Here is a 25,025-nt window from a genome sequence, read left to right on the forward strand (position 1 = left end):
GTACTGTGATATTAATAAGAAACCAGTTGCTCCCCTCCCGTGTGGGATGTGTGGTGCTATTGCAACCGGGCAGCACTGAAAGGGCTCATAGCTCTTCACCTCAGCAAGAAGTGCCAGAAGAAGGTTTCTAAAACTTTTCCCATGGTGTTTCCCACCAAGCTTGCACTGTATTAGTCTGTGTTTTGTTACCCGTGTTTAGACTGTGACATTTGCACCAAGGCCTGTTTTGTCTGCGCTCACTAAAGCGCAGTATGCCTGGCTGACCTCATGGCTTTCAGCATATTTCTGTGCGTGGCCTTTCTGTTGGTTTTCGAGATGCAGCATGAGAGCAGTCTCATCTCTTGCACCTAATTCATTACTAAAGTACTCCTTTGCCATATCCTGAGGCAAAAACCATTAGGCTACTGTTTCCATAACACTGGAATATTATTTCTATGGAGGGCTACCTCTGGGAGATAGCAAACTTTCTGTGTCTCCAAACTTTACTTGCTACTATGAACACAGTGTTCATTTGTATGGATTTCTATGAGTCTATTATTTATATTCAACAGTGCTACCTATTTTTATCAGTGCAGTGAAAAGAAAAAAATCTACAAGATGGCTGAGGAGGGTAGGTAGACAATGTTACTTAGTCTAAACAAGGGTAGACTTTTCTCCATCCTTTTGTTTTCCCCCTCCCCCACATAGGGAGGGAGAGGGATCTGCTGAGTGCTTATCCTGATTTCTAGTTGGGAGCTCTAAGCAGCTTCCCTTGACAGACAGGTAAGCAATTTCTAGGAAACAACAGGCAGCATTACCCTGGCAGGGCTACAGCCATTTCATACAAGATAAATGGAGACAGAGCAGTGCACTTGAAGAAGATGAGGGATATGACTGTGATGCTACATCGAATAATATGGCTGAGAGAACACGTAGAAGAGGGGCCTGCAGTGCAGGGCTGCTTTCTAGAAAAATACAAGGGATCTGTCTGAACAGGTGGCCATGAAGCCAAAGATTCACAGCGTCCCAGAAAGCAGGGGAGCATGTGTGTGTCACAGTGCAGGATCCAAGAAAAATTTGGGGACGGGGACAAAAGAAGGAGAGCATATGTGAGACCATACGGAGAAAACAAAACAGGAACGAGGTCAAAGGATTTAAATATGATTTGTGATACTACAACATCACAAGATAGAGTAAGCGATAAAACAGGTTGACTACAACAAAAGCAGAAATGTAATAAAGTTGCTCATTACACGTCCATCACTAAACTTCATATAAGCAAACACACTTCAGGACGACTAAAACAAAACTCGTGTGATCTGACTTTTGCCTCTCATAAAGCATTTCTGACCATGATAAAATTTAGGTTTGTAATATTTTTCCTCCCTGAGACCTGCCATCAGGGTGCACAGAAAAGCCATCCATAACTCTGCATTTCTGCAACCTTCATCTCACATATAGTTCACTTATCATGGCCAGAACTCAAGTACAACTGGAGTTTTTCACTTCTCTGCTTTTGGTTAGCCATTTTAGCCCTGAAGGAAAGAAAAGGCTTTCAGAAAACACTGAGTATCTCTATCTGCTGAAAAGTCATGTCCTCATACATATCTACAAAAGCAGCATTGAGAACAGAGGCATTCAAAATCAGTAGGCTGTTTCTGTTTGTTTTAATTCCGCTCTTTATCTTTCATTTCTTTATGAGCAACACAGCTCATCTGCCTCCTGTAAATAGGATCAGCAATGGTGGACGATATTTTATTTTTGAATGCACTTGAAATAAGCATGCAAATAATTTTCTTTCAATCTACTCCTTCTTATTGGCATTTTGATCTTAAGTCAATGAGAGAGTTACATTACATTGCACACTATCCCTCTTAATGCCTTTGCTCTCCTATGTTAATGCAGATGCATGCATTTCTGAAATAATACTGTTTTAATATTAGAATATTTTAATTCTTCAGTAATAGATAAGACTCAATAGACTTTTTTTTTGGGGGGGGGATGGTTTGCATCATAACTAGATGGAATGAATAATACAAATCTAATTTTGTGTCAACTACACATACATAGACCCTTTTGCAGAATAAGAAATGACACTTTGACTTGGTCATGGTTACTAGCCTGAAAATAATCTGAAGTTCAAGCAAACAAAAGCAGGGTTTCATAAGTGGGAAGCAATGGGCAACTCATTCATTTAGTTTGTGTGCAATAAAGACACAGATACCAGTCAACAATGGACAGCCTTTCTCAGAGAAGGAAAGGTTTGCCCGATTGGGCACGAGGGGGACAGTCACTGGGACTTGCTTTTCTTTCACGATGTGCCTAAAAAAAATGTGAAAACAAAAAAAAAATATACTGACCACCTACTGAGCTCCTGGGAATGTAATTTTTTTATGCTACAGCATACAAAATGCATACAGGAAAGATTATTTTTTTACCTATAGAAGCATGTACTTTTTCTATATATTCTTAAGACCTACACACACACACAAAACCATTCATTTTGTTAATGCATTATTAAATGTACACTAAGCCAAATAAAAGTAATTTCCCAGTTCTTTATGCATTTATCATGGAACCACTAGCAGAATTCTTTGTAATAAAAATGCTAGCAGTACACATGATCAACCTAAATTATCTGGGGAAATGGCTAATATCTGACCATGTGGAAACATTAGAAAGCAGGGGTTTTTTTACGGGCTAGAAGGAAAAAAATAGATGCATTTTGTTACAGAAAAATTGCAATGATAAAAATATTTTTAATAGTAAAATGCTACAGCTCCAGGAAATTTTCCTGAATCAATTCAATATGTGTCATGCTGGACTTAAAATCCCATTAAAAATAACCATTTTTAGATTTCCTAACCTCTTTCAGTGCACCACAGAGAAGACAAAGGAAACGGCAATTCAACAAGGATAGAAAAGAAAGAAAAGAATAGAAAAACCTGATAGCTTGTGTATCAGCAGTAACATCTTCAATAACATCAATGAGCAGTTCTGCACCACAGAGGACAAGAAGAGCAAGAGTGATGTGTACAGCTGGCAATGGCACTCCAAAGTAATGACTTCCAGGAAAATCTGCTGTTTCAAATGGACAACGCACTGCTGGGAGGTAGTTGAGTCATGAGTTTTATAACATGACAAAATATTTCAGCCTAAAAATGAATGTACCAAAATCCAGGATGTATATGGCTCTGGTAAGGTAACTATGGGGATAACATCCTACAAACAGATAATATGCCCACCTGGTTTAAATTATTAAACTTTGCTGAAATCCATGCACATTCAGGGGTTTTTTTACCCTATTTAATGTGTAGTCGTAAGAAACAGATCAAGTTGCAAACATTAGCACTAGTGAGAGCACTGCCTAGTTGACATCTTTCCCATTCACCATGTTGTATATATTATCAGTTGTAACAAACACACTCCTTTTGTTGCTCTCTTTTTTTGTGGGGAGAGAAAGGGGCAACGGCATAACAAATAGCATATACATCATGAAACAACGCAAACCCCTGAGGACTGAAAAGTACATTAACCCTCTCTTCCATAGGCATATCATTCCATCTTCACTAGCATGTCCCTATTCACCCATCTCCGTCTACTGACACCCTGCTAGAGTGCAGCATATCACACTGGCACCCAATCCTTGCATCTGCATTGCACACAATTTGAGGTCTTGTCACAACTGCACTAAACAGCTGTCCCAGGCCCACATCTGGCTGCCTAGGGACATGAATGAGATGTAGATGCAAGAATTTCTCCTCTCTGCCTCAGTCACAGCTGCTTGGCTAGACCACAGGACTCTGGTGGACCTGCCTCATTTTTTAGTTAATGTTATCATGTAACACCACTTTGCTGTGCTGGTCCTCAAACCCCCTGGATCCATGGAGTCTGCTGGAGCAGTTTTCCTAGAGCACTTTCCTCCACACAGTTGGGTGCACATGAAACAGCAATTGTACTTAAGAGTTCTGAGCAGAACATTTCTGAAACAAAAATAGCATTTTTAATTGCTCAGTCTACCTAGAAAAAGGAATAAATAGTACATTTGAACACAATCCAATGTAAACAATAGTCCTTCTAAATATAAAGGTATTGGGGCAATTTCAAGCAACTTGATCCTCACACAACAAAAGGCATAGCACAGATACAATCCACTGAATCTATTCATAACCCCTATAAACAAAGCAAAAAAAGTAATACAAGCACAACTGTAGGATGAACCATCATCGAAGTAAATATATTGATCTATCAAAAGTGATTGAAGACTGACAATAAAAGGGTTATACATTCTTAGAAGAAAGAGAAAGTAAAAAAACCACAACACCAACCCACTGAAAAACTCCCACCTACATTCGCAGGGAAAAATGGACTGGAACAATAAAACACAATGGCAGTGCCTGTACATCTTTGATAGCTGCCCCTCCCAAAAGCTTGAACAATCCTGCTATAAACCAAGCAAATGAAAATGTAAATGCATGAGCAATTGTCTGGGGGATTCAGATGCTTCATGTCCTGTAGGCAAAGAAGGAAAGGAAAAAAAGGTAGGAAAGCAAGAGAAGGCACCACTTTTAATATTTGTAATTATTGATCATGCTTTTCTCACCTGGAGCCTTTCAAATCCAGTAGAGACCTTCCAGTTAAACAGGCCATGCTGCCTGGCGAGCAGGTTTAGCACTGACAGCAACATCTGTTGTCCTCTGACCTCAGCCCAATGCATTGCTGCCACTTCTCCAGCAGGAGGATCAGCCTGCAGAGTTTGGAGGTGCCAGCCAGTGCCCAGAGAGCTGCCTGCAGAAATCCAGTATTCAAAATTGCAAGCTTAGAAGAGGCATGGAATTGGGAAATACACTGAGCAGTGTCCAGAGCAGTGCTGTGAGTATGTGTAAGCACAGTGGTGTATCAAAGGGGTGTCAGGGTCTACTCGAAGGCTTACAAACTGTGTATTTGTTTAAATATTTCACTAATGAAATGAACAGGATGAAAATTATGGTAGTTTCACAAACTTGATTCTGTTCTTCACTACTGATGAAAATCCAATTGCACTAGGGACTGGGCAAAAGCAAATAAAATGCCACTGATGCAGGAGAAAAGATAAGCCTGTTGTAAGAATAAATTTAGGTACCTCAAATATTAATCCTCCCATTTGGTAATATGCTTTTCTGCTTCAAAAATAAAAACTCAAATGATTTTACTAGAGTTTAATATTTAAAAACTAATGCCTTTCCATATGATGTTACATTACCATCTGACCCACTTTAACATTTATCTCTCTACTGCACTTGCAGACATACTTTCTCGTTTTCCTGCCCCATACATAGCTTATTTACTACTGGCCCAAATGGACAGCCAGTGGACACATAAAATTGTTAGGCTGCTTTGGTAACATATTATTTTGTCCCTTCACACAGAGTATTTCATAAGATGTTCCATGCAATAAAAGGTCCCAAAGAACCAAGATCCTCTCATAATGTCACTTTGAAAGACTCTGTAGCAATTCTCAGTGTCCTTGCCAAAACCCTTTTTCAATGAAATAGATGCCAACATTGATAGAAAAACTTAGATTATTGCTGAGTGATAAAATGTCTGCTGCTAGCCCTTACAGAGTCAGAACATTGTTCCCAACTCACTCCTTTTTCTGTAAACTACTTTAAAAGGTCTGGCTATATCTTAAAATTTGCTGTACAAAACCTAATTTTATTCAATAAGTACCATCATCTAAAAATTGAAGTTATATAACATGAGAGAGACCTAAAAACATTGGGTCAAGATCCTCAAGTAGTTATGACCCTATACCTTTAATGGAGCTACACTGAAGTAAACAATAGATTGAAGGTCCAGACCGCCTTTTTTCAGGCTTTTTTACATGGGGGAGTGAGGAGATTCTGCGACAAGACATGATTTGAATCTTAATAAAGTTAAACTACAAAAAACTTATATGGGAGTACACCATACACTATAATGGCTGGGGGAGATGGTCAATCTTTTCCCTGATGTAGTTTGTGTCATTCCAGAACTTCTGTGCCTGTGCATGGGAGGTTTTTTGACATTACTATAGCTGTGTAATTGTACCAGTACAATTTTATCAGTATGACTGAAATAAATCCTCATTCAATACAAGCCTTCAGGTTTAGCCACAAAATTTACTGGAAGGAAAGAAAGATTCACAGTCCCCAGGGTATTGGTGGCTCAGCTAATTTCATGCTTCCCAAGCTAGGAAAAAAAAATAGAGGGAGAGCTGAAAACAAATTCTTCTCCTACAGTGGGGTATACTTTTGCCTATTGCCTGATGAAATCATACCCAGATCACTACCAGCAGAAGGTCTGACACAAAGCAGACTCTCCAGGAAAAGAAGAGAGGTAGTTGAACAGAGAAAAGGGTAATTTGAAGATGGTGCCAAACCAACAAAGAAAAAGGAGACATTTTGTTTCCCTTACTACTAATAAAACACAGTAGACTAAAAGTGATCCCCAGACTAATAAGGTAGAGGAAAAACAAAAACCTATACATGACAAAACAATAAAAAAGTAATGAAGAGATTTATGGAATTACATAAAAACCTTGGAATGATGCTAAAGTTGTCAGGTCACATTACCTGTTTTCAACTCAAAATGGTTATGAAAAACAGGGAGCAATAAAAATTAGAGCATAGAGGAAAGATAGCACAGGGCTAAAGAGGATGGAGAAAAGTACGAGCAAGGAAACAAAGCCAGAGCAAATATTTAGCTGGGGGGGTTGGGGTGAAGTTCAAAAAAGCCTGAACACAAAGCCCACAAATCAAAGTTGTCAATGTAAAAAGTAAAAACAGAACAAATCCTAAAAAAGTGGTGGCACCATCAAAGGACAACAGGCAGCACTTGGTAGGACATGCATCTATAGGTATCTGGCAAAGTGTAGCCATCATCAAAGAGGAAAATATGACTATTTCTAAGAAACTAAATTCCTGTGCAAAGCTTTGGTGTCCTAAGGGGCAGAGGTTCATGGGATCTCATCTAAGGGCTCCCCAACATCGAGAGAGAGAGTCTAACCAGCATCTGCATCCTGGAGCTCCTAGTTGATGAACATGAAAAGGGGACAGAGCCATGGATGCTCCAGCCTGTGCTAGGCTTGCAAGCAACTGGCCCACACAACAGGCTACTGATTTGCAGTTTCTTCTCCTCATCCTTCTCCAGACCCCAGTATGGGGTATGCGGGAAAGGGAAATCCGTTTTGCTTGATGTGTCTTCTGGTAGATGACAAATCAGTCATAAGCTGCTTTTGGATTTCTTTGGGCTGCCAGAAAGAAGGGCAAACTGGCAGTAAGAAGTCACTTGGAGAGGCAGTAATTGACTTTCCTGTGAAGTGTTGGACCACCAAGGAGGGCAGAAGGAGCTCCTGAGTTGAACATTAAAGTTGATATGCTTCAAAGGCTGACAAGAAAAGGAAGGACACACACACATACATTGGGAGTCGCGATGCATTTTCCTCCCTCTATGCAGAGAGAGGAGAAACAATTCAGGAAATTAATTTAAAAATTACCATGAATGGCACTGGGAACACCAGTTCCTAATCAGATATGTAGTGAGTGAAGTCAGAGACCATTAATAGCTACTGAACATTAAACATTGCATGTAGCCACTTCAGGTTTGCATCAATACTTCTGGGTGCTGTAGGAAATTCTAATGAAAGCATCTGATATGCACAGCAAAATCTCCAATGCTGCTCTTTTCCCGTATTTTCTGTAGTTGGATTGGTATATTATAAAAATGCCTGGTTTTTCAGTCTTTTAAAAGCCCTCCTACTACTTCTTTCCAAATGGTGGAAAGGGGGGAAAAATTAGAAGGTAGACTTTAAAGCCAGCTTTCAGAAGTTTAACAAATACAGACTCGAATAGATAATGAAGAAGTTAGAGCAAGGTGAAATTAAGTCTAACTAGTTTTTTTAACTCAGAATACTTTCTCCCCCTTCCTTGAATGAGGATGACACAATCTGGTATGCAGGTGCTCATCACAACGGTGTAACATGATAAGAGGAGGAAATCTGTTTAGCAGTCTCATTGTGACCCCCTATAAAATGATAATTTAAGCATTAATTAGCTAAGAAACAGGGAGTAGAGATCAAAGATCACCCGTGCTGTATTAGCTGTAAAACACTCCTCAGGTAGCATGTTTTTAAAAGAAACTTTACTTTTCAAATAATCCTAACATTGAGCTCACAAGAACTATGCTTTAATAGCTAAATGATGCACTACCAGCATGCAAGGAAACAAAGGAAAGAAGAAACACTTCCACGGGAGCAAATGGAGGTGAAAACTTCTCCTAGTCAAGGCTGCTACCTGAACACACAGAAGCAGACCACAATTTAATCAGGTTCCTCAAATGCTAAGATATGGTACAAGAGCCTGCTTTCTGCTTCAATTGCCACTCTCAGGAGCTGACACAGCTCTGGCCAGTCTCACAGAGCCTTCCTATATACAGCCAATGCTGTTTCAGTGGAGCCATATCAACCAGGAGATTTTCCTCTACACAAACAGTAAATTGCAGAAGCTGCGATCACAGCAATTTCCATGCACCGTGAGTACAGAAACAAGCATCAGCAACATGGTGCAGGTGACAGGCAATGTCCTTTGCTGCCTGGCCAAGAGCACATAAAATGTTGTCTGTCTCATATGGTTGGATTTCACACTCTTTCCAGAGGTGTTAAAGATTACATCAGGTCTTTGACTTATGTTGGCTTAAACAGCTGCAGTAGAGTCATGGAGCAGTCTTGGATAGAGGAAACAAACTTGTGAAAAAGCACAACAGTGAGCACATGCCTGTAGTTCAGCCACCCCAGGAGACTCAGGGAAGAGTGGGAGATCTTTGCAAGAAGTTACCACTTGCACCAGACTTTTCCATCCAAACAGCTTTGCCTGTGGCGAGGGCTTGGACTATGACATTTTGGTGGGTCTTTGAGTCTCTGTCTGTGAATACATAGAACACAAGTGTCCCTGGACCTTACTGGGACAACAAGAGGCTATAGTAACAAATCAAGAGCCATCACAGAGTACAGAAGCTCAAGCTGCACAGTTCTCATGGGAGGTAACAGTCCACACATTAGATTTGTCTATGGCAAAGAGTTGCTCGTTAATGAATCCCTTCAACAATACTAGTACACTAAGCATCAATGTGCAATGTTCCAGAGCCCTAACAACATTAGAAACATGCCAGAACTAAACTAGTCAACTAATTTACCATAAATATTGCTAATAAAATCCAGCCCATAGGTCTGAGTATGCAGAAAGTAAAATACTCCATAATGATCAGGCAGACCACAAAAATTATTACAACTAACAATAACAGTAGACTCCAATCCTCAAAACAGTGTGGTTGCCACCTTTTGAGTAAATCTTTAGGCATCAGTCCCATAGAAAGCTATGTTTTTAAGACCAATCAGCTCTAGAGACAAGAGGAGGAACTGATGATGATACATCCATAACTAACTCACAGGACATGTTCCAGCAGCTTGATTTAACCATTGGAGCTAACTATAACCAATACCTAACTACGGTTAAGTGTGGGAAATCAGATGAAGATGCAGCATTCTACCGTGACTCCTGTGCTAGAACTCCTGTTAGGACAATTGTTGGGTTTCAGTTCTTTTTTAAAAGACAATTTTAAAAAAATAGATTACTATTAACAGATTTGAAAAGTGCTAAAAAAAGGGGAGGGGAGAAGAGGGTTGTCTGAAACTTTAAATTAAGAACAACAAATTAATTGTTCTGTCTATTTTTGAGATAATATTTTCCATTTCAGAGAGAATGGCTAACACATTACACAGAGAAGCAACAAACTGTCTACACGCAAAACCCTGTCAAAAGAGAGGGTGGGGAGGGAGAAGAGATATTTTTCTCCCCATTAACTTCTCCCAGATACAACAGAACTAGGTGTTTATGTGTACCAACAGTAATAAAAATATTTTTAAGGCGCAAATGCAATTGGTTCTTTTACAGCCCTGATTTAGCAAGGCAGACAGACTTCCACTTAACTTGAAGCATGTTGAGTAACACCATTAATGTGATTACTCACATGCTCGAAGTTTGGCACATGTTTAAGGGTTTCATGGTACTGTATCTAAAATTGCAGGTATTTAAAGTAAGAAAAAGATAACTCTAATTCACAGCAGTAATTCTGGGGCTGATTAGCAATCTCGTAAAGTCAAAAGACTTTATTAAAACACATAAAAGAGAAAACAATGAGAAGAAAATAAATCTTGATAGAAAATGAAAGACTTGACACTGGCCAAAAAATGTATCACCCTTTAGGAAAACAAAATCCAGGCAAGTGAGACTACCAAAATGCCCTACCAGGTTACATGTGAAACAAATTATGAAGAGCAGTAGATCAGTAACAGGAACCTTGTTTTTCCCTAACCTTGTCCAGGTATGATTTTCTCTAGCCAAAAAATGAAAAATAAATTCTTTAAAACATCAAACTAAGTAAGTACTTATTGCTAGGAGAGGTAGTAAGTCCATTAGACACCACCCCCCACCCTCTCCAAGGACAAAAAGGAAATCAAGCAGGATAAGATTGTTTCATAAAAATAAGTTATTTCTTTACATGAGCCTTGAGAAACAAAGATGAGAATTCTTGCCCTGGTATTATTTTTTCCAGAGAAAGGAGAATAATGCTCAAAACAGAGAGGTTAAAAAAACCTGTTTGAAACTAAAATAGCAATAAAGACACTGTTTCTTCATTTAAATTAGCAACATGATGAAGACATAGGCTGCTCCCTGCAGGAGGAGATCCTGCTCTACCCACCTTAGGTTTGTCCAAGGTGTTTGATGAGGGCAGAAGGAAAGAAAAGGCTTTGAAAAAAGCTCCATATGCCTAAATCCCAGAAGTGCATGTCCCTCTGTCCACAAAAGGGCAAAGCTTCAAAGCTCTACAGTGGCTAACCAGTGTGCCTCAGCCCTGATGCTGGGGCCAGAGGAAGCAGCAAGAAAAGCCTGTTTCTTATTCACAACTGTTTGGTTATGGACTCATCTGCAGAAATGATAACTAGTGCCATCTGTGGTGACATTTTTTGAGGAGAGGAGAAACCAAGCCAGAACTAAGTCTGGCTGCATAGACTTCTGAAAAGCTGTCAGCTGCCAGTATAGTTTACAATCACAGCTCACCCCTGGACACATTTCAATTTAGTGACTGGACCCCTGGACACATTTCAATTTAGTGACTGGCTCCATGATCTATCCTAATCCTTTAAACTACCCAATCATTTAAGTAACAAGGCTTGAACTTGATTCCAATAACAACTTATTATGAAATCATTTAAGGAATATTAGGAGGTCTTTAAGGAGAAGGGAACTAAACACAAACAAAACACAAAAATAAAAAAACCCAACAAACAAACAAAAACCCAAACCAAACAACCACCACCTACAAATCAGACACTGAGTAATCCTACATACACCTTTAGAAAAATTGCCTGTCCTATTCTAAGCTGCTTTCTGTGTAACATATAAAATTGTGCTGAAGTATCCCATGGCAAAAGAAGATACTCTTTATATAGAAATGGAGCTCCATTCACATCTGTGTTTTAACAAGATGCTTCAGGAGTGCCTGCACCTTGCCACCCTTCCTGTGGTACTGTGCTGACTCTGGTATGCCTATGCTGAAGTCCAGCAGAGGCTCAGCATGGGTAGATGCATTTTGCTGATGGAGATTTTATTGTGATTGAAAATGGTTGTCCTAGTTCAGCAGGAGGGACCAGCTAACCCTGTGTGGGGGTGATCAAAGCTGCGTATTCTACCCCCTCTATTCATTCCCCAAGGACAATGGGCCATTAGCAGCAGCTGCCCAGGGAGCCATTATCACCTTCACACCCAGCCTGAGGGGGGCGGAGCTGCTAATGGGCCATCAACAGCTCAACACCCCCTGGCTCCCAGAGTCAATCACCCATTGTGTGAGTCCCCGCCCAGGGGGAGGGACTGAGTGCTCCCTGAGGGTACATAAGTGGTGGGTAAGAAGACCTCGGGTACTTCTCGTCGGATCCAGAGCAGCAGCAGGACCTTGGCAGCAGGAGATCACCGCTCTCGCCCAGACCACAGCCCTCGCCTGCACCAACAGGTCTTTCTTTTCCTTTTGCTCTGGACTTGGGGGAGCCACAGGGGTCTCAGCACAAGGGCAAACAAACTCCCTTGGGTTTGTGCCCCAGGACACTGGGTTATACTGCTGGGGTATTGTGAGTTGAAAGCAATTTCCCTTGTGTGTCAGTGTTGTTATAATAATATTATTATTAAATTTTAGCTCTGACTTATAATCTCTCTCGTGGTGAGTTCATTTTCCCTTGCTGGTTCACCTTCAAACCAGCACAATGGTTTACAACTGAATCCTGTCAGAAATGTACTCATTAATTCCTCCCAACATTAGAAAATGCAAATTTTGATCTTGTTGCCTCGCTTTCCCAGTTCACAGCCTGACAACCCTGACCTCAAACATCCAGTTGTCTTCTGCATTATAGAGGTGGTTTAAGCCAAATGCCATTCTCTTGCTACTTCTAGACTCATCTCTTCATCTCTGTATTACTTATTTTTGTCCTTTTTTGAGCATCTACTTCATACATCTGCAGACTTCTCACAGCAGACTGAAGTTGAGTGTTCAGGTGAAGGAAAAGTAAGAATAGGGTTTGACCTGCTGCAAGCTGTTTCAGATGCAAAACAACATGAAGAAAGAGTGTCACCCTACAAATTGCACTGAATTTTAATCTGTTCTCACTCTGATTGTACACAGTGAGGTCTATGTTATGAACTCTTATATTCTTCCCCACATCCAAATGTGTATGGCCAAACTTCACGAACGAAGATTTGGGCAGGGCTCTCCCCCCATGGGTGTGCCCTTCCAGCCTGCACAGTGGATTTTTTAGGTGAGGCACAGCGTGAGCAGAACTGGCCCCACTGTTTAAGCCCTGAGGTCCATCTGCCACGGCCGAGCGAGCTTGGACAGTGACAGTGAAGTCCTTGGGATAGGATCAAATGTCAGGGAGGCATTTAACTGCCAGGGAACGGGTCCCTGCGGAGACTTGAACTCACAACCTTGGGATTCAGAGTCCGGAGTGCTATCCATTGCACCCCGGGACCGCCCCCATCCAAATTTATTACTACAGAGTAAGTTCATTCATCCCAGAGCAATCACCTGCCCACTTGGGGCTGTATTGTACACTCACTGGTAGTATGTTTTTGGGCCAATAATATTTTGGCAGATTTCTTTAACTCCAAATCAGCCATACATGTTTACAGTGCTGTAGTTTCACAAAGATGCAATTGTAGTAGACTGGTCAAATGCATATAAAGTGTGTATATATAAACTAAAATTAATTCACTGTCTCAATACCTCGGCTCATATTGTAGTAATTGCTTGTTGCTTTTATGATTAGATAAAATACCCTCTTTATTTCTCCTAGAAGTTCTTTGTTTCTCTGTCTGCTCTTACCACCTACTTCCAATCAGTAGCCACAACCTAAAACTGAAATTGGACAACTGGATATGGTGGAGGTGAAAATAAAGTATCAAAACATCAATATTCATCAAAAAAAATTAGTGGTGTGTCACTAATTTTCACAGAAAACAAGACTACTCTCCTGCATAACTCTTACATGAAAAGGAGACTATTTAAGACAAATCTTAACAACGCGTCAGTACATTGTTTTCCACATAGGATATTTTTCAATTCTACTTTGTTATGGATAAATAGTGCATAGATTTTAAAGGAAGCATTTTTTAGAAGGTGCTCTGAACTACAGCTAAACCAAAGACTATCACTTTGTTGCAGGATCTCTTCAAAAGTCACATCAGTGGCTTGAATTCCCTATTGAATAGAAATGCTCCATTTCTGCTTCTGCACCAAAGCAGAGCTGTTTGTTTCTGTCTTGGCCTCCATCTTGGGCCACCTCTGTATGAAAACAGACAGTCTTCACAGCACACACTCACAACTGATGACTATTTGCATTGTCTCTCTCTATAAAATACCAATACCATCACCTCTCCTTTGGATTCACACACGTGAGCAAAGAGGAAAAAAAAGCTTTTGTGACCTACAAAAGCCTTACTTGAAATAATTCTCTACGACTTGAGGCCTTTTGGAATGGAAGGGATATATTGTTTTGACTTGATTAAAGCTGAAAAGTTGATTTGACATCCTGTTGTCAAGGAAACCAATTCACACACAAAAGAAAACAGTTGTGATGGTATCATTCAGACTATTCAAGTGACCTTAGAAAGAAAAAAAGGCTTCAGTTCCAAAGATTTGTATTCAACTCACTTCACCACTGTAGAAATAAAGATCATTGCTCTTTATGCTTATTGGAAAGCAGTTTTCAATCTGGGAAAAGAAAAATGCCACATCTTCTTCCATCTGCCAGATCCAATACTTTGCTGGGACTATACACATAAACACACCTACCATTTATTAGCCTATTTCAAAGGACCACAGACAGAATCACACAGAAGGCTTATGGGGAAGGAGAAGGAATTTCTTTAGTTGACAGGACTGTGATAAATACCCCCTGACACATACCACACCTATTGAAGATCAGCTCACAAGCCAGGTTTTAAAACATCCTCCTTCAACTGCAAATAGACCTTACCTCAAAGGCATCATTGTTTGCCTCCAGCTTTGTTTTCCTGGAAGATATCAAAAAGCAACCTTTATTTTTCTCTGCCAGCCTCAAAGAACCCTCACAAATTGAGTTTTCCATGGATGCAATAAATGAAGTATACCTATGATTAATTTGTTCACTCTTCCTACCTACAGAATCCCAAAGAGACAGAACTGTCCTGGCTGACCACTACCACCATCATCCAGCTTTGCAGTTCATGCAAGTCTTACAGGGGTTTCATTCCCTAACAGCTGTGAGTAGATTGGAGAAACGAAACTTTCCATCTGCTCACGCACTGTAATTATACATCTCCTTCTCCAATGACACAGCCTCTGTCCGGCTCAGTGAGCACACAGATGACTAAACAGCAACTTGTCTCAAATTCAGCTTAGAAAAAAAGTAGGCATGATATTAATAAAGAGGGAAATATACTGAGGAATGAATGCCAGTGTTCTTACATTATTGTCATTTAAGGGCATCACACCAAAGGTCACAGAGATAATAAGCCTCAGTCATTTTCCATTTGTTACACAACATACAAATTGCCAGAGCATTAATGAATATCTTCTCCCATTCCTGGCAAGCCAAGACACTGCATTATTTCCTCTTAGACAAGCACCTATCCCTTGGAATTCATTATTTCCATCACTTCTTGCAGCACTTTGTCCTTAGGGCTGAGCATAAATGCCATAAGGCGGCTGTGACTGAAACATCAAATGCTTTGTATGCCCGAGTCTGACTTCTTTCTGCTAGAGGTTTTCCACTGGAAGATCACACAAAGCATATTGGTATCTTTAATGATCAAATACGTATACACACAAACACTCATATATGCTCTCTTACAAGTGTCTTGAACCCCTTGCAGACCACGGAGGGGGGAAAAATTACATTTTCTGTAGTTTGTGGATATTGTTTGATACATGTATATTGAAATAATAGTCATGCTACAAACACCAAATGACCACAACAATAGAAGCTATGAAATAACTGCATTTCCACTTAAAATGATGACAACTGGAAGGTAGTTCTTGGAACAGAAATGACATTCACAGAAATGTGGAAGGGCTTCTACAAAGCAATATACTACTTAAACCCTCTTTACTCCTAATAAACTGCTAAGATAGCACAGCTGAGCTATACAGAGAGGAATGCCTCATTTCTAATCTATACTTCATTGTATTTTAAGTTGAGGAATTTTGCATAAATATAGATACCAACAGCTGAACAAATTCATACTATTTCATAAATTAAGTGGGGTTTTTTTAGATGACAAATTATTATTTCCACTGTTCACTTTAAGTATAAAGAATATGTACATGAAAAGAGAATATTGAAGGCTGGTAGCTTTGTACAGTTCTGAAAAGGACTAAACTTTATTTGCATAATTAAAATCAGAAAGAGAAGAATGAAGCTCAACACCAAATGCTGAACTAAAATAAACCAAGAGTACTTACTGCATGCAATCAAACCACCTCCACCTCTGTCCCCCAGACTGAAACAATGCACTCTGCATTTTGATGAACATTTTATCTTGGTATTTTCTCATCTCCCACCCAACAAACACAAATAACAAGAGCCAGCCAGGAAAGAAGAAAGTGATAGCACTGTTAAGCTTACCCACAAACAGGTCCATACTCTGTTATAAGTTTTGTGTGGTTTTCCCAAAAACCCTGGAAGAAAGAAAAATAAAAAGTGTTTTAGAACAGTACTTAAGGGAAACTCTATTACTTAGTGGTACTAACACACCCATAGAGCTCTGAACCTCAACCAGGAGAACCATGGTATTAACTTATAACCTCACTTTTTTCTCATTGTCCATATGTGACATGCATAGAGTCTAGAAACGACAACTGAAAAATAAAAAACTCCCAGGTCCCCCTAAAAATCTGGAAAGCCAAGACACACATTTTCATCAATACACTTCAAAATCTGTTACCATTTCATGATTTATTTTTTAAATCTAATTTCATCATTGGGATCCTGACTCATTTTTTTTCCAGATAGGTGAATGGATAGAAAATCTGTCAGAGAAATTAATAGAGGACAAGTATATCACTTACTGCACAAAACGGAAACACAGGGAATGTGGTGAGGTCATCTTGATTTGGTTTTAGTCACATTACTTAAAAAAACCCAAACTTGCAAAGTCAGAGTTTAGCACAAGGCAGTCACCTGACAAACTCTGCAGAATAGCAACCAGATTTATTTTTTAAATTTTTAGAATTTTTACTGCATTTCATTTTCATAATGATGCGAATTGGTAGCCATTTATCTAAATAAACCTGCCACTATATTAAATTGTTGTCCTAAATTAATTCAAACTGATTAGTCTAAAGAAGGTGCGCAAAATATATCCCCAAAAGTGAACAAAAAAAAATCTGTTTTACAAAACTATAATATTTGAGAATAATACTCCATTGTTATTGTAACTTGTCTACTGAAAAAAATAACACATTTGACTGCATTAATCTGCACATCTATTAATTCAAGAAGGTCTGTCATGATCTTCATTCTCGAGAGAAAATTCACTAACAAAGTAGAATACTTATGCCTCTTATGAATCTTTCTTAATTTTTACAGCAGAATATTAGCTAGAACAATATGAACTATTCTTAAATACATCTACTGCTGGCATAAATAAAAAAGACCATGTAACACGTGAATGCTTCGAGAGCATTTCGCCACACTAAGCACAAGAAAATCTGGTAATCAAAAGTAGTTATCTGACTTACCACCCTTGAGTGCTAACTTACTGCCCAAATCAGCAAAGCACTTGCCACCACCTACAGTCCTCCTCTCACAGAGCCCCTTTTATTCTTACAGTATGGTCGTGCTTTTTTTTTTTAACCCTGGACTTGTAATACTTTAATTCCACAGGACAATACATATCCCAGATTAAGGCAAGAATTTTAGGTTTTCCTTGAGCTATAAAAGGCACTGGGTGATGTGTAAGAAAACACACTAGAGATAAAATTATGACAGACGTGGATTAGATGACTGCCTGAAAAGAATATATTTTGCCTGAAAAGAATATATATTCCCATCTGAGAAATTCTTTACTACTAAAGCTAAGCAGAAAAGCCTCATCCATTAGCACACAGAAACTAAGGTGGACAAAGCCTTTGTAACATCACAAATACAGATAACTCAAAAAGGCTTTTACCTGCAGGCACTGTGGGAAGGGAAAAGGTTCACACCGATCTGCATTTTGCTACAGTGGTACTTCAGCTGTTGCAGGATTTAAGCCTGCAGTTGCTATGATTTCAGTATCACAAAGCTTGCCTACTACCCTCCTCTTCCTGATGGCAAGGTGAAATCCTGGTGCCAAAATCCCCCAGCACTGTCTCCAGGTGGCTGCTTGAGGTTGAGTGCAGCAGGCCCAGCTCATGGGTGCCCTGCGACCACTTTGGCTGGGAGAGCAGCTCCCACCTGCACACACACCGCTTACATTCACAGCCACGCTGAGGCACCAGCGTGACACAGGGAACCACTTGAGGTCACCGGGCACACTCAAACCAGGAGGGCAAAGCGCTGCTGTATCACAGCTGTATTGGTTGCTCAGGGCAGAGGGACTTCCAGTCCCATGGGGCAATGTCAAATCAGGTCTGCTCTCCAGTCCACTTCCCTCCTAGCCTGAGCCTTCAGGGAGGACATCCCACACTACAGCCTGCACCTTGCATGCTAAACTGTGCTTTGGATTGCAAGCACGCACACAGGTATTGCACTGGCTGTACACACCAGCTGCATTCCAGTGAGCCAGCAGGATATTAACATTTTCAAGAAGCCTAAGCTTTAAATGATTCAGTGAAAAAGCCTTCCAGAAAGTTGGCTTTGTGGAAGAACAGCTCCTGGCTGACTATAGTAGAGGGGTCAGGCAGAACACATTTCAAATCAGGTCTGTTAACCAGTAACTGGTTTTCCACCTCCAGGACACATAAATGATTGCACTGGCTTAAAATTAACCATACCTAATTTTTCTTCTCCAAAGTGAGAAGTACAAGCCTGCAGAATGGGGGGAGAGAAGGCATTGAAAAGTACCTGGGCAGACTGTGAGAAAGCAACCTCAGGGGTAAAAAAAACCCTCATTCTCTACACTCCAGGACACTTTCTCATGCCCTGCACCACTGCACATGCACACTCACCACTACCTGCCTCTACTGTTCACCCCTGTCACACCCAGATCCACTCCCACTCCCTGCTATGCTGGCTCCCTTTTAAGCACCTGATAGCAGCTCTTCTCAGGCTGCCTGGGAAAGACAAGCACACACAGAGAGCCCTGTGAAGCTGCAGTGGCCAGAGCACGGGCAAGGCAGAGAGTCCACATGCATGCATCACTTACAAGCCAAGGCACACCTTTGAGCTGGAGGAAGTTGGAGTTGCACAAAGGTGTCTGTGTTTGCTTTTGACAGCCACGAGAAAGGCCAATGAACCTGCAATGGACTCAGAACACAGTGAAGGGAAATGCCACATCCACATAGCTCTGCTGGTTTTGCATCATCATCATCATCCCTGAACACACCTTCCAGCAGACAGGTTCCCTGAAAAAAACATCATCCTCCTCTTATGAGTCATGTTTGAAGCACATCAAGCCTCCTAAGTGCTTTTGGTAACTTACTTTCACTGGCTGAGGTTGGTCTGCTTCACAGCTCATTATTGCAGGCTTCTCCAGGTTTATAATTTCAATTGTACTTAATATTATGGTATAACTAAGCACCTGCCCACCATCAGCAGCTGTTTTATAAGAAAATGGAGGTAGAAATCACCTTTCCTTGGCTGAAGATCACCCAGTGGATAAATATGAGAGGAAGCAGACTAAGAAACGGTACCTGCTGACTTGTATGTGATGGCTTTAACAGTCCTGAAACAGAAATTATAATGAAGCAATGTGGGGTTTAGGAAGGGAATAATCAATAAAGAATGGAAACACATATTCTAATTTTTTTAGGAAAACCGAAGGAAATTGAAAAGCAAAACAACACACGATACCACATGCATCAGGAGAAACTGTAGCACATTAAACAGTCACTTATAACAATTAAAAGCATAGTCGGTAATGCTGTTCGAAGTCCAAAAAATCACTTTGCTTTTCCTTTGTTTGAAGGATGCAGAATATGAATTGTTATGAACAATAACTCAGAAAAGGGTTGAACAGAGGGGACTTGTTGATTGTGGCCCATACAGTGAGGTACCAGCCTGATGACAGTCTATTATCAAACAAAATATTTCAGGAGCATGAAAGCTTCTTCCCTGCAGAAGTATATTTTACAGCATCTGGTATACCATGGAAACAGCAGCTCAAGTGGGGGGATTGCTGCACACCTAGAAAGCTGCTTTATTTACATGGCTGGCGGTTGCCTCCCTGCAGGGAATTTGCATTCTTCTCTTCCTCTGAGTGTGTCTCATCAGCTGCATCTGTGGGTAGAATCCCTCACAAGGCCAAGCCCTGCCCTCAGGGATACAGGTTCAATCCCTGTCTTTGGAAGAGAGCAAGATTTGGGTCTGCACCAGCCAGAGCAATCTGGTCATTGCCAACCATCTGTCTTGAGATATCAAATGTTGAAGCTTCAGCTTGAGCAGCATACATGAAAGGGCTTCAATTGCTCAAGTACCCCTTTCCTTTTCTTCAATAGACTCTGCCACTCCAAAACAGATATTTCAGCAATTTCATCCTCATTGCATATTCACCTTGCTAGTTCCTCACAGCAAGGAAAAAATCTGCAGCAATGTCATCTTCCCTCCTTGCTGAAAATGAGTGTAGGCACGAAGCCAAAGTTTTCAGAAAGAGGCAGTATTTCAGAGAGTAGCAATGTATTTTGATTTTTGGGGTGCTTAACATGAGACATAGCCAAACTGTTCCTATTAGTTGTTCAATACCTACTCATGGCTGCAACTGGGAACTGACTTAGATTGCATGGAGGATCCTTTGAATATTTCAGCTTGTTGCAGCTGGAAAGCAAATCACGTGGTTTATGAACTTAGATATAGCTCTTAAGGGTCACTAGATAAAATGGTTTGAAGAGGACCACAAAGCTGGGATCCAGCAGATGCATACTCCAGACAGTAACTCAAAATCTGGACTCCAAAAAAGGGTCTTAGAGAAGGCAATGAGGGTAGCCCTTGAATTTTGTAGTGTACTGAATGCCACAATAGCTACTGAGCTCTGTGGAGGTGGATGTATTGAGCCCATCAAAATTCACTGCAAGTGGGAAACATTACCCATGCAAGAACAGCCAAGGGAAAAGATTTCTTTTTCTGCCCCTTTCTGAAAACTATCTCATATTACCTTGATGTCAGTCACTTATAAGGACACCCTGGATTCAAACTTGCGACTCAGAAGCCAAAGATGCCCTATCCCACAAGTCCCACATATGCTCCACCCTTACCACCCTATAGTCAGATGTGTAATATTAATAACCACAACAGCAGTGTTTGATTGCACATCTCATATGAAAAGATTAAAAAATCTATACAGTTACTCATGGCATATAACGGCAGTGAATAACATTTATAGAAAAGATTTTTAGTATTCAATGGGCTTCACAGGTTTCTTTTCCTTGGACCATCTAAAAATAAAACCCAGTTGCTCATAAACTAGTACCCAAAGGGATTCTTTTTAACCCAAGCTAACACTTAATTAAAACAACCTTATATCAGTCTGCAGTCTGCTTTGAAGGAATGACCCCAGACTGTACATCATCTCCAGTAATAATCCTAGTGAAAACACTAGGATGCCAGCAGACAAGACGAAGAAAACAGCATGAACTTCTAACCAGCCTGATTCTCAGCTATGTATGCAGTTTGTTTCCTTTGATCATTCCCATTAATGGTTGTCCTCTGTGTGTAATTTGGTTTAATTTATGTGTGTGTCATTTCAGATTTTAAAAAACACATATAGCGCTTCTAAATTTATTAAGAGCAGCCTTCGTACCCTTAATAGTTATTAAGAGAGGTTAGTGTTATGTAATTAAGTTAATCCTCATCTGTAATGGCTAATTAACTGAACACTAATTGAATCTGCATATGAAAATTTGGACAATGTGTTCTCATTACACAATTTTTAAAAATTACCTGAACTAAATACCAAACAAATTGTAAATTTCTTTCCTTTTACCTTTTTAGGTCTTTAATAAAAACTAAGTGGGCAGGTTTATTTCTGTGTGCTGTATTAGTTCCTGCTGTCCATAACAAAGAGCTGTTGTCTCACTGTTCAGAGAAACGGCTTAAGTCCATCCCTGAAAGACTGTTGCTTCCCCTCTTGCATGAGCTCTTCCTTCCTTTCTGCCCTTACCCCGTGCTTTTCATTGCCCTCTTCTCCTTCTGGCATCTGTCACCTGCCCCAGCCAAAGAGGGCGAAGGCTCCTGGGTTCAACTCCTATCACACAAAGGATAAAGAAGGCATCCAGATATCACCTTAGTCAACTGTATCACCTAAAAGGATCAGATGGCAAAATACAATTCAGTCATGCTGATTCAGCACCCCAAAGCCTGCACTCAGCCAGCTTAAAGCCACCATGGCAGCTTTGGCAGGGTACTACCTTTTCACCCTCATCTCATTCTCCTCTGCCTGGGCGTGCCTTCATTACAAAACCAAGATATGTTTTGGACCCTTTTTTCAGCCTTTTCTTGAGACACTTACAGCTTATAACAGGCAGTTTCCAAGAGGGAATTAAGAAAAGCACATCATCCTTTCTGGTGTTTGCTGTTTCCCCCATTAACCAGGTTAATGGCTGATTCTAATAGGCTGGTAACTGAAGAGTTGGAGGGAAGGGAAACCAAGCAAGTAAGTACACAATTGCAAGCCTGACCTCAATAGCATGCAAGATTTCTCAGTGTGTGGAACACACAAAGTCCTCAACTTTTCCTCACAAACCCCACCATATGTTTTTAACATTCAAGCTGTGAGCACCTGCGCTGTCTAACCGGCAGGGCTGGATGGAGCAGTTCCAGCTGGTTAACAGTCCCTCAGGCACCACACCCAGCCCACAAGGCACCCTGCTTTACAGGAAATACTTAGAGCAAAAAGGATCACAGGAACTGGAAATGGAGTACACTTGTGGTTATCTTTCCTTGGAAAGGTAATGTATTTTCTAGGTGAGGGAACAATGAAGGGTGTACACAAATTTCAGTAGTGCGTTTGGTCCAGTGGGCTGGAAGCAATCATACACAAAACGATGAAAATCAAGATTAAAAATTAATTACAGTAAACACTGAAGGTGTAAAGAAATGAGTATGGAGTGAGTGGAGAGAAAAGGTACAGGCAGGAAAGGAGGAAACCCACAGTTTCTTCAAGGGTCAGTCCAGGGACAAACGTTGTTGAATGTTTGGAGGACAGTATGGCACAAAAGGCAGTCAGGCTTCAGTGAATTACGTGGTTCTGGGTTGTAAAGACAGACCCTTTCCCAGCAGGCAGAAAGACTGAGATTTTCATATCAGAAGAACTGGATAACCTAAAGAACCTGAACCACTGCAACAGAGAAGAATCTTTAGTTAAAAGCAAAGCTTCATGCCCTTAGAAAGACTATGTTAACTCCCAAGAATTTCTGCAGGAGTAGATGATTGCTTGAAAATAACAGAGAAGGGAAAAACCTGGATGGACACATTAACCACAGGATAAATATGAACAAGAAGTATGATGGAAACTACAGATGTAGAATGTCTGGGATACACTTTCTCTGGAATGCTACATGTGAATCTGATGAGTCACATTCAAAAGGAATGAATTAAAAATGGAACAAGTGAAGAAAAGGGTTACAAGGATCCCTGGGGAACAGAAGATCTGTCTTACAAGTCATAATTAGGAGGGTTCATTTTAGCTAACCAAAGGTTCATTTTAGCAGACCAAAAGGAGAAGACAGGCTTGCTGTCTATAACTGTACCGGGAGTAATCACCAGGGAGAGAAAAATATCTATTTAATATAAAGGCCTACATAACTAAAAGATCAAGGTAGCATAAACTGGCTGTGGATAAATGTTGCTAGAAATTAGATGGAAGTTATTGATTATCAAAGTAGTAATATTTTAGAACAGCCGTCTAGTCAGAATAATGGGGATAAGAACCTCAAGAAGGGTGTTGAGGCACAGGAGGCAAGATGTCGATACTTGAAAAAAATGAAGTATAGGATGATTAACCCACAGTCCACCTACACCAGCCCCTCAAGGTGATATACAGTCAATTCTAGAAAAAGAAGGACTCTTCTTGTGAAAAAGATTACTGTGTACTTGCCTATGTGCACACTGCATTCACACTTCTAGTTGATTCACCTTAACTTTCCAACTGATTCTCATATAGATATGGTCTCGTACATTAATTTGGCACACTGCATTCAGATTCTCGCTTTCTTTTTGTCTTTCTCTGTTTTTAAAATCTTACTTCACTTCAAAAACTTCATTTCCATAACATCTCTGGGATGGTAAATGCACATCTGTCACAGGTAAGGAGTTGGAAGTACACAAGACTAAGCCATTTGCCAAATGTCAACAAGAAGTCAACGGTAGAGCCAGAAACAAGCTGAAGGTTTCACAGTCCATCTCCTTGGTAGCTTACAAAGCCACCTCTTCTCTGACACAGAAGCACAGAGAAAGGAAAGAAATATCAACAAATTCCATGTATTTCTTAGCTTTGACATATCACATTCCTGAGGCTTTGAAGAAAAGCAAGAGAACCCTACAGACATGGTTTACTCTAAAATGCTTTAAATAGAGGGAGGTTTCTTCTTCACCCAACTATTAGCTTGAGATTCTATTACTCTTATCATAGTATGCTTAGCTACAAATGTAATTATCCATAAAATTATCCAGACCCTCAAATTATTCCAGCTGCTGTATTTGGCTCCCTGATTCTTGCAATGATGAATTCCCCAGTCTGATTACACTGGCTAGAAAAATATTTTTTTTTATCTATTTGAAAGTTACCTACTGTTAGCTTAGACCTTGTTTATATCTGCTATAGAGATATAATTGCAAATTTACTATTTTTATTAGGGCTATTGTCTAGATAACACTCCTACTAGACTCTTTTTTACTTCACAGTAAATGTCACAGAAGACACCTATTAAGGCTTCTAGAAACCTTTATCAAAACCAGAAAACATGTCATTATGAAGATAGGTACAAAGAAAAATACAATTTGTTCAGTGTGTGTTCATGAAAGGCTCCATGTGAGGTCTTTGAGACTCACTGCAGTTTCTGATCCTGCTATAAACATATATTTAAAATAAGAAACTAGAAAGATATATAAAAGAATGATGGATTTATTATTTTACTAGAGTATGTAATTTCCACTAAACGTCTTCTAAGTTGTCTTCTTTCCAAACTGAGTGTAATTCTCTCCTACACTATCTCTATTTCTATGTAATTCCACTGGATCACTAACCATCTTTGCTGCCTTTCTTAATATTACTGCATCCTCAAATTACAACAGAGAATTACAGTGCTTT

General features: G+C 40.1%; 1 protein-coding gene across 3 annotated transcripts in view; it reads right to left on the reverse strand.

Moving 5' to 3' along the window:
* TBXAS1 (thromboxane A synthase 1) overlaps positions 1–25,025 on the reverse strand; it is a 274,193-nt gene that overhangs the window by 142,591 nt on the left and 106,577 nt on the right. For all 3 annotated transcript variants that reach the window (XM_071551088.1, XM_071551087.1, XM_071551089.1), the window contains one exon: positions 16,208–16,260. In XM_071551088.1, coding sequence (XP_071407189.1) covers positions 16,208–16,260 — 53 coding nt within the window. The remainder of the gene's footprint in view (positions 1–16,207; positions 16,261–25,025) is intronic.

This window comes from Pithys albifrons, chromosome 3 (assembly GCF_047495875.1).
Source record: "Pithys albifrons albifrons isolate INPA30051 chromosome 3, PitAlb_v1, whole genome shotgun sequence".
Classification (NCBI taxonomy): Eukaryota; Metazoa; Chordata; class Aves; order Passeriformes; family Thamnophilidae; genus Pithys; species Pithys albifrons.